Genomic DNA, 10,905 nt, shown 5'->3' on the forward strand with positions numbered 1-10,905 from the left:
TTCATAGACATTAGGGCTGGAAGGGACCTCGGGAGATCATCGAGTCCAGCCCCCTGCCCAAAGGGCAGGAAGTCAGCTGGGGTCATAGGATTATTTGGGGACCTAGTTAAAACATTTCATAGACAGACATTAGGGCTGGAAGGGACCTCGAAAGACCATCGAGTCCAGCCCCCTGCCCCATCTGTGCTGCAGTGTTAGATTGCAACCATGCGACTGTGCCCCCAGCACGGTTGTTGGTTCTGGCAGTGTGGATTGGCTTCTGGGCAGTTGCCCACGTCCAAGGGTTGTTCGAATGACAGCGAACAAAAAAACAACCCCAACCTGGAGCGGTGTATTCAGTGCTTTTTTTCTCTCTTCTCACATGCCTTATAGGGACAAAGTGCCAGTCCACGTGGTGGTGGATCCTGTTCTCAGCCGCGTCTTACGGCCCCATCAGAGAGAAGTAAGTTTTGCAGGGTACAGCCAGAGGGTCCTGGTCTTTCCAGGGAGTCTTGATCAGGCAGGTGGAGGGGGCTGAAGAGCTGCTTCCTGGGAATACTCACAGCTGACTGCTTGCTGTAGTGATCAGTGTTTTATTTCAACTATTAAGCTTTATTGCATCTATTGAGCAGTATAGAGCCAGCTTGGCTCTGGGAGAACGACTTAAGCGGTGTCAATACAGGATGTTATCCAGAAGTTAGGTTGTGAATGAAATACTGCGCAGAGCCTTGCTGAAGGTTGTAGGGTCTGACCCCACAGCCCACCCCCATCCTGATTTCTAATTACCTGCATGCATACAGAGGTATTGTCTCCAGTGTTCCTCTGGCATGCCTGGGGCGGGTACATATTCCTGGCAGGGTGCATTAGTCAGACCGACCCAGGTTGACAGTAGGATTCCAGATGTATCTGGAATATTTGTGTTGAAATATTTTCTCTAGGAAACGAAACCCATCAGATCTAGAGTCATTAAGCTGACAAGTCAGGAGCATTCTGCCTTCCCCGCTCTCCGTGCCACTTGCTACACAGGACAGAGCCATGCTTTCAAGGCCTGGTAACTTATGCCTAGCAATCAGTGCATATAAGCTATTTGCAAATCACTTGTTGTGTCAGCTGTCAATAATAGCTTTGGATTTGGAGCTAGCCAGGGTAGCTATGCCTGTGTCTTTCAGTGAAAAACCTCTCCTGGCCTATATATCTGTTTCCCAAAAACCCCAGGATAATGGGAATTACATACATATGGGCCGAGTACCTAATAAGCTATTGAGGTTTATTGCGGATACAGGCTCTAATCCCTTAGAACCAGAGGTGGGGTGGGTAGAAGCTTTCATTTGGCTCTCAAGCTAAGTGGGGTCGGGCTTGTTGAGTATCTCGATGGGAGAAAGGAGTATTTCCATTGCTGCAAGGAGCACTGCAGGCTCGCTACAGGATCAGCAGTGCAGCATGACTCTAGTCTGTAGCGGTGCCCTTGTAGGTACATGTCCTCTTGGATGAGAACCTGGCTACTTGCCAGCAGTGAAGATCTCATGGCGTTTTTCCTAGCTGTAGCACCCAGGGTAAATTATACCTTCCCATGTAGGTCTTTCTGCTATGCCCATCAATACATTAGTGTGACTAATCAGATTCTGCCTGTCTGATATTCCTTCTTTAATTTACTCTGGACACTTCCTGTCTCTGGCTGCTGGGTGGTGTTCACTAGCTGCCTTATCCCACAGCAGAGGTGGCTGCATTTCAACAGCATCTCTGGTCTTTCCTTTGGGCTTTAGATTCCCCGAGTTGTGCAGTGTCAGTTTTTGCTGGTGCCAAGCTGCAAAGAGAAACCTTGCAGCCTTTATCTGGCACCCACAGCTCCGTGGCTAAGGCCAGGGCTCTTCCCTCAGGGGGTGAAGTTCCTGTGGGACTGTGTAACCAGCCGACGGATCTCTGGCAGCCACGGCTGCATCATGGCTGATGAGATGGGGCTGGGCAAGACCCTGCAGTGCATCACGCTCATGTGGACGCTGCTTCGGCAGAGCCCCGACTGCAAGCCAGAGATTGACAAAGCCATGGTGGTGGCCCCGTCCAGCTTGGTGAAGAACTGGTATAACGAAGTAGAGAAATGGCTGGGAGGACGGATCCAGCCTTTGGCCATTGATGGAGGCTCCAAGAATGAGATCGACAATAAGCTAGGTATGGAGAGTGGTTCATGAAGGTGGCTTTTCATGTCCTCTGCTATAGATGTTTTAGCTGCTGATGTTCTTGGGGCCTGGGTCACAGCCTGCTGAAGAGAGCACGCGTCTTTCCATTGCCTTCAGTGCATCCTTCCTTGTTCATTCTGTGGCTGGTCTTGTGCTCTAAATGCTGGAGGCTGCACATGGGAGAGGAATAGTAGGGGAAAAAAAACCCTGGTCAGGCCCTGTTTACTCTCCCTTCCAGCATGTACTCTCTGCCACGGTCTGACCCAGGACATGGCAATCATATGATGAGACTCAGGTGGCAGGCTCTGTCTGGGGACAGGTCTGAGGTCCTCCCCCCCACCCTGTGCCCACTGTGGATGGGAGTCAAGATAGGAAAGGGCAAGGGAGCCAGATGGGAGGACAAAGCAGGAAGTAAAAGGGCACTGTGTGGGAGGTGAAGGGGTAGGGTCAGTGAAAGCAAAACAGTAAGGCGGGTTGATGGGAAGAGATGGGAGGATGCCAGGAAAGGAGCTGGGGCCTCATCAAAAACAAGTCAGTGCAGAAACCCTCCCTTGATTTAGAGGAGACTAGAGCCCTAGAGCCGTGGGGCTGGAAGGGAGCTGCAGAGGTCACATCTAGTCCAGCCCCTGCCTCAGTAAGGGTTAGCCCTGTGCAAACCAGCCCAGACACATCCATGATCTAACAACTTCGTAAAACCATAGTCAGCCCTGACGTAACACCAGACATCACACCTGAACCTGCTGCAGGGAAAGCAGGGGGACAGCAGCTGCCAACGTCCTGCTGCTTTAAAAGGTTGTTAATAGACGCTCAAGAGATCCCGGGCAGAGGCTGTGCCCCTGCTATAGAGGAAGGCAAGGGGAGTCTGTATCAGTGTGAACATGGGATAAGATTCCTTCCTGACCCCAAATCTGGCATTGGCCTGAGCCTGAGTGGAGGGGGAAGACACTCTAGCCAGGACCCTCCGGGTTTGGTCCCAGTAGGAGCATTGGCACAGCCCAGTCCCTATCCCCAGCCTGGGTTGCAGCAGCACCTGGTGCCTCTGAGGGAGGCTTAAAAACTCCCTGACACATGGAGCAGAAAGGGTAGTGGGGGCAGCAACAAGCAAGGGACAGCCCTGGGAGATCCCCGTAGCAGAACACAGGCATCACTATGCCTAGATCATCCCCACCCCATGGCTGCCCAGCCCTAGCTCAGGTGCAGATGGTTACCTCTTTCCTGGATTCCCAGGGCTCTTCTGTCTGTGATTCCCTCTTCCCTGTATCCCTTTCTCCCTGTAGCTGGATTCATGAATCAGCGCGGCTTGCGGGTGCCTTCCCCCATCCTGATCATCTCCTACGAGACCTTCCGCCTCCATGCCGAAGTCCTTCAGAGGGGCAGTGTCGGGCTGGTCATATGTGACGAGGTAGGGGTACGGGGGTTGACGCTCCCTTATGGCTGGGCAGCGCTTCTTGTAGCCGGCCCACCAGTACTGATACCCAGTCCTTGACTCTTCTATCCAGTGATAGGAAGGTGCTCTGAGAAGGGCAGTCAGCAGCCTTGGCCTTGCGTGCATGACTTGCCTTGGCTTGTGCCTACATCTTGAGACTACGTGGTAGCCGTGGCATCAGCAGGGACCCCCTCCCCTGCAGACGGCTCACAGCACAGTGTAGGGATTGAAGGGGAAATCTGTTGAAGTCTGGGCAGCATTCCTGGAAGTTAAATTGGGACCAAAGATCACCTTCAGGGCCTCATGTCACTGAAGGGATTGGGCTGGCCGGAGGTGGCTGATCTGTGCAGCTGAGCACAGGCGCGCTAGTAGAGCGCTTTCCCAGGCTGTGTGTGGAGGGGAGGGGAGCTCCGGGGAGGCTTTCCCAGCCTGATGGGCCTCTCTGTATAGACCTGGGTGCCGCTGGCGGGGGCTGGGGCTGGGGCTGGGTGGGGAGAGCATGGGAACTGGCAGAGTAGGTGATCCCATCTCTAGTGCCTTTGTACACTGGTTTCCTCTCCTGGCAGCCACTGGACTGTCTTTGCCAGGGCTGGGCCAGAGTAACTCCCTCTGTATGAGCAAGTGCTCTTACTTCCAAACCTTTCCCTCGATCCTTCTCATTCGCCAGCATCTAGGAACAGGGACTCTTTTCCAAACGCTGCTGCGACTCCTTTATTCTGATGAGGAAGCAAGCAAGCAAGGCCCCTGTTCAGGGCTCTCTCAGGGGCTGGAAGAGTTAGGGGCACAGCTCTTCCTTCCCAAATGCCGCGTCTAGTCTAGAGATTTATTCCACACCAGCGGCATCTGGTGGCATGAATTCATATTGGCAAGAGCACAGATAGGCTGGAAACAGGGAGAGGCACCTTTCCCCCGTATGCACTTACATTGGGCCCCTCATCGTGGGATCTGGGCACCCTAATCTGCTTTGCCCCCTTTCACCCAGGGGTCTTGAAGCCCTTGAGACAAGATTTTGCCTTCTCTGTTGCTTCTAGGATGTCTCCATTTTCATGCAAGGAGATTGCTTTGTTTAGGTCGCGGATGTCAAGCTTGCAGCTTCCCCCTTCTAATCGCCGCTGCATCTGGGGTCTCCGGGCTCCCCCTCTCTCTCCTCTGGCTTCTGCCTCCTTCGCCCACCACTCGGAGCAGGGTGGCGGGAACTAGGGAGTCCGTGCAGGTGTGGGAAGGGCTTCACAGAGGAGTACCAATGAGTCTGTGTGATGTACAGCCCCGTCTGCTCAGACATTGGACAGCCTCGGTTCAAGCCACATTATCAGAGAGGTAGGGTCCCTCTCTGCATTGGTCCAAATGCAGACTCCATCCCCAGGCACTGATGCTCTAGTGAGACCCGCCTGGTTCTGATCTTTCCAGTGCCTTATCTCCCAGCATCATTGGATTCACATCTTGCTCTTTTTCTTCCTTAGGGTCACAGGCTAAAGAACTCTGAGAACCAAACCTACCAGGCCCTCAACAGCCTGAACACCCCCCGGCGTGTCCTCATCTCGGGGACCCCCATTCAGAATGACCTGCTGGAGTATTTCAGCCTGGTGCACTTCGTCAACTCGGGAATCCTTGGTAAGGAGCACAAAGGCGGCTTGCATGGAGGAGGTAGCTTGCAGGGCTCCTACCCCCCAGCTTCCGCTGTTGGAAGAGCTAGCAGCATTGAGTGAGGGACCCGTGCTACAGAGTTTCTGTACGGGGGATTTTAGGATAGACTGTAATGCAAATAAACAAGAAGAGAGCCTCGCCGTGCTAGGCGCTGTATGTATTCATAGTTGGAGACAGGACTTTGCGTTCCAAACATGCAAGGCAGGCAGAGGGCAGGAAGAAGGATGCTCCCTTCTGTTTTACAGATGTGGAAGGCCAGTCTCCTGAATCCTAGGCCAGTGTTTCAGCCAGTGGCCCATCCTTACTTTGCATGTCACAGTGACTGGGGGGAGGGGGCAGTGAATCTCAGTTTAGCCACGACACCCCCTGGATAGGGAAAGGAGGATGACTTTTTAACTAGAGGGAGGGTTTGTGGGACTTGAATTTCCCACCTCGCTGGGGAATCAAATACCTCCTGCAGCTGATGTTTGCCAATTCAAACCTTAAGAATGTAAGAATTGCTATTTACTGGGTCAGACTCGAGGTTCGTCTTGCCCAGTCTCCTGTGTCATATGGGCAGAGAGCGGAGGCTGGAAGGGAGAGTGACTGGGTCTGAGCAGGACTTTTCCCTTGTTCCTCTCTCCCTTGTGGCATCCAGCATTGATGGTCCAGGAGTCGGGGACTGTAAATCTTAACTCACATGCTCAATAGCGGCTGATGCCCCTTTTCTCCAAGAACGTGTCCTGTCCCTTTGTGCATTTGGTTAAACCATCTGCTTCCACTATAGGCTGGGGACCAAAGCTAGCAGCTCTGCAGAAAAGGACCAGGGGGTGACAGTGGATGATACCCTGAACAGCAGCCGGCAGTGTGCCCTTGTTGCCAAAAAGGCTAATGGCATCCTGGGCTGCATTGGGAGGAGCGGTGCCAGCAGATTGAGGGCAGTGATTCTTCAGCTCTATTCAGCACTGGGGAGGCCACATCTAGAGTCCTGGGTCCAGTTTTGGGCCCCCCAGTACAGGAGGGATGTGGACGAATTGGAGAGAGTCCAGCGGAGGGTAATGAAAATGGTTTGGGGGCTGGGGGACAGGACTGGTGAGGAGAGGCTGAGGGAACTGGGCTGATTTTATTCTGGAGAAGAGAAGACCAAGAGGGGATTGAATAGCAGCCTTCAGCTCCCTGCCAGGGGGCTGCGAAGAGGACGGAGCTGGACTGTTTTCAGTGGGGGCAGATGACAGGACAAGGAGCAATGGGCTCAGGCTGCAGCAAGGGAAGTTGAGGTTGGATATTAGGAAAAACTTTCTCGCTGGGAGGGTGGTGAAGCACTGGAACAGCTTATCCAGAGAGCTTGTGGACTCTTCATCCCTGGAGGTTTTTAAAGTCCAGCTCAACAAAGCCTCGTCTGGGATGATGTAGTTGGGGCTGGTCTTGCTTGGACTAGATGTGACCTCCTGGGGTCCCTTCCAAGCCTCATTTTTTCTGTTTCCACCATGTCTGGTGGCAATGATTCCCACACTTTAATGACAGGCTGGGTGAAAAAGAACGCGCATTAGTGTTAAACTTCCTATCTGGTAGTCTCATGTTGTGAGCCCTCGTTCTTATCTGGTGAGAGACAGTCGATAATAAATCCCTCTGCACTTTTTCTTCGCCATTCAGTAATTTGTAAGCCCTTAATATTTCACCTCTGGGCTCCAGCTTGTGCACACAGATAAGCCCTGGTGTGGAGGGAAGGAATGGGGCTGATCTGTTGGTGCTTTGCATTCTCTGCTGCCTTTGAGAGTTCAAATTTGGCCTTCAGACTTGCTGGCAGGAAGGGCCAAAGTTTTCACCATTCTCTTCAGGATTTAAAAATAGACCAACCCCTGAGTCGGTCCTTCATCTTCTTGCCGTTTGCAAGGGCTCTGGCCTTTTTGGGGTAAACCCAACCAGCCTGTCATTGAAATAGTCCCTGCATGGAAGTCTCTCTGACCAGACACCAGTCATCACATCCTGACTGCGAGAGCAGTATCTGGGTATCGTTGGCTTCTGCACAGCTTCTCTGCCACCCAAGTGCCATTGGGTGTTTTATATCCCCGTCACGTTCTCCCTATGAGTTTCAGTTCAGTTTGACGCTCTTCCAGGAAGGTGGCTTGGCTGTATTGATCCATCTGTGCCTCGGGCACCTCTCTGCACTTCTCTTTCCCTGTATAAAATGGGGCTAATATGCCAAGGAGGCAAGGGTAATTATGATTGCAGGCCCCTTGGAGAGGAACGTGTACCAACATTCAGTCATTTTCTGTCACTCGCATTTGCTTGCTGTGTTCAGTTGCTACAAGCTGGTGAGATGCACAGCAGAAACTGCAATCACTTGCAAATCAAGGGAAGTGATTCTTCTACCCAATTGAGCATTGATGAGTCCGCCCCTGGAGCCCTGTGTCTAGTTTTGGGCCCTGCACTTCAATAAGGATGTGCACAATTTGGTGCAAGTCTGGCACAGAGCAGCAATAGATTAGGGGCCTGGGAGGCAAGACTGATGGGGACAGGCTGAAAGAACTGGTGTTACTTAGTCTGGAGAAGAGAAGAGAAGATTGAGGGGGGATTTGATCAGTCTTCAGATCCCTGAAGGGTGATGACAGAGGATAGAGATGGGCTTTTCTCTGTGGCCGCGGGGGACAGGATTAGGAGCAACGGCCTCAAGCTGCAGCAGGGGAAACTTTAGGTTGGAGATAGGGAGGAATGGTCTGTTTGTGAGGCGGGGGTCATGCACTGGAGCAGGCACCTAGAGACCTGGCGAGGTGTGGGGTAGGGAAGGAGGCTGTGCATTCCCCACTGACGCAGAGGAGACCAAGAAGGGTTGAAATTGCTATTGCTTTCCCTCTGTTCCTCCTAGGGACGGCACAAGAGTTCAAGAGGCATTTCGAAATCCCCATCCTGAAAGGCAGGGATGCTGCCGCCAGCGAGGGGGAGAGACATAAAGGGGAAGAGCGGCTGAAGGAGCTGATCGGCATCGTGAACAGGTGTGTGGTCCCCTGCTGGCACCCCCCCTCCTTTAACCCCATGGTTTTGAAGGCTGTGGTTCCTCTTGGAAGCCGGCCACACAGCCACGGGCTGCAGTAGTGTGACCCAGCACCCCCCACAACCTGCACGGTGGCTGTGGGCAGCTCCCTACAGCCCCTTGCTCCTTGCCACGTGTCTGAGTGGCCTCCAATGCATGTAGGAGGGTTTGGATGGGGCTGATATGAGGCAGGGGGTTGGGCTAGATGTGGCCTCTGCAGATCCCTTCCAGCCTCATTGCTTTAGGATTTTTGTGTGCATCGATGGCTCCCAAAATCCCTCTGGGGAGATGCAGGAAGCCAAAGCTGGAGGGAAACCCAGAGACCCCAGCTCCTGTCACAGCCAGAGAGATGTGGGGGGAAGTGGCAGCTAGATGGGAGCCCAGGGGCTACAAGTTAAGCCCTTGCAGACTGTGTGTGCGGCTTTGGGCTGTGCAGCCATAAACTCTTGCCCAGCTGGCCCTTGCAATGCACTTGTGAGGGAAAGGCCACGAGGAGCAGGTGAATCATCTGGGATCCATGTGGTGCTGGGGAGTTCAGGGCAGCAATTGGGAGTCTCTGATAGGACCCTTCTCGTGACCCCTCCACACCCCTTGGACAAGCACGACCTGCTCCTGCCTCAGCACAGGGTCCAAAACCAGGACCTCTGCGGTGGATCAAAGCGGCAGCTTCTCATGCCCTTAGGGACTCATGCAGCAGGCTCAGCGGGGCTCTCGTGTCTAGTCCATCCTCTGCTCGGGGCGGGCTCAACTCTTAGCCTAACTTAGCCAGACCTGCTCTTAAGGCTTCCTGTGACGGAGAGATGCCAAAGCCTCTTTGGGCAGTCTGTTCCAGTGCTAATCCACGCCTAGAGCTCTTCTCCCTATCCTTCCTGAGATCGAACATCAGATATCTTCCTAAGACACTGGAAACCAGCCCGTTTTGTCCTGGCACTTGTGGACACGTAAAACAGTTGATCGCCATCCTCTTACTAGGCACTGTTTTGTGGTTGACAACTCTTCCCAAATCCCCAGACCTCTTCACGATCTCCACGGGGATCACACTGAGAGGCTGGGGGTGGGCTCCAGTTTTCATGCGTCTCATCTCTGTCTCCTTTGCAGATGTTTAATCAGGAGGACGTCAGACATTCTCTCCAAGTACCTGCCTGTGAAGATCGAGCAGGTGGTGTGCTGCAGGTACGTACGCCCCTCGTCCCCCGCGGGGAGAAAGTCACCACAGCAATGGGCCTGGGATGTCAAAGTCCCCCTCATTATCCAGTCTCTGTGGGAAAAATCCCACCAGTTAGGAGCATGTCTCCTTGACCTGAAGTGCAGGTGGAGGAGGGAGATGGTGTTGGAGTCATGGCTTATGTGTAGCAGGCTCAACTCATGTCCTCGTGTCCCAGGCTGACACCCCTCCAGGCTGAGCTGTACAAGAACTTCCTGAAGCAAGCAAAGCCAGTGGAAGAGCTGAAGGGTGGGAAGATCAGCGTCTCCTCCCTCTCCTCCATCACCTCCTTGAAGAAGCTCTGCAACCGTGAGTCGGGGCTGGGCAGGACAACACCATTTTGGCTGTTGCATTATCTGCATTGCTGAAAAGCCACACAGTGTTCCCTTGAACTCTGCAAGAGCTCATAATATGGTGTGACCTGCAGAGGTCACATCTAGTCCCATGGGCTAAACACCAGTGACACTGTTGCAGTGCAAATCAGCCAGACTTCTGGAGGGGGGGACTAGAGCCTTGGACCTGTTCACTGCCAACCCTGGGCCTCTGCAGAGGTTTCCTGCAGCTTGCAGCAGTCACAGGACCCTCCTCCCTGAGGACCTGTCACTGAGTGAAGCAAATTATGCTTCATACACACCTGAAATGCAGCTGTACTGTGAGGATACAGCAACCGTGCTGCTGCTGTCTGAGGGAGACCTGTCCCTGCCCAGGCAGCTGTGGTGGTTTCCAAGCCTGGTTTTTATTCTTCAGACCCTGCCCTGATCTATGAGAAGTGCATGGAGGAGGAGGACGGCTTTGTTGGAGCGATGGACTTGTTCCCTGCTGGCTACAGCACCAAGTCACTGGAGCCCCAGCTCTCAGGTACCTGCGCAGCAACGCGATTTCCACTGGAAGGGGACACGGGGCTGTGTTGAGTGATGCTTCAGGGTGGCTTCTCCAAAGAGAGGAGGTGCGTCTCCTTGTCCTTCTCTAATCCCATCACTACTCTAGATCTCAAATATGGGTTACTGTTGGCTCCATTACACAGATCCCCTACTACAGAAAGGATGTGGACAAATTGGAGAGAGTCCAGTAGAGGGCAATGAAAATGGTTGTGGGGCTGGGGAACATGACTTGTGAAGAGAGGCTGAGGGAACTGGGCTGATTTAGTCTGGAGAAGAGAAGGCTGAGTGGGGATTTAATAGTTTTCAACTCCCTGCTGGGGGTTGCAAAGAGGATGGAGCTGGACTGGTCTCAGTGGTGGCAGATGACAGAACAAGGAGGAAGGGGCTCAAGTTGCAGCAAGGGAAGTGAGGTTGGATATTAGGAAAAGTGTTCTCACTAGGAGGGCAGCAAAGCACTGGAAGAGGTTACCCAGAGAGGTGGTGGAGTATCCATCTGGAGGGCAGGGAGCAGCTGCAAGCAGACCTGGACAGGTTAGACAAGTGGGCAGAAAACAACAGAATGCAGTTCAACAAGGAGAAATGCAAAG

General features: G+C 53.2%; 1 protein-coding gene across 1 annotated transcript; it reads left to right on the forward strand.

Moving 5' to 3' along the window:
- The first annotated feature begins 340 nt into the window (after nucleotides 1-340).
- On the forward strand, nucleotides 341-10,363 carry LOC109307435 (DNA repair and recombination protein RAD54-like). Its single transcript, XM_019531363.1, has 8 exons — nucleotides 341-442; nucleotides 1,857-2,145; nucleotides 3,431-3,555; nucleotides 5,040-5,190; nucleotides 8,069-8,195; nucleotides 9,332-9,406; nucleotides 9,616-9,746; nucleotides 10,185-10,363. Exons 1-8 carry the CDS (start codon nucleotides 362-364, stop codon nucleotides 10,346-10,348), a joined length of 1,143 nt encoding a protein of 380 aa, XP_019386908.1. The 5' UTR covers nucleotides 341-361; the 3' UTR covers nucleotides 10,349-10,363.
- The last annotated feature ends 542 nt before the right edge of the window (nucleotides 10,364-10,905 follow it).

The sequence above is a fragment of the Crocodylus porosus genome, unplaced genomic scaffold (genome assembly GCF_001723895.1).
Source record: "Crocodylus porosus isolate Cpor-Errol unplaced genomic scaffold, CroPor_comp1, whole genome shotgun sequence".
In the NCBI taxonomy this organism is placed as follows: Eukaryota; Metazoa; Chordata; order Crocodylia; family Crocodylidae; genus Crocodylus; species Crocodylus porosus.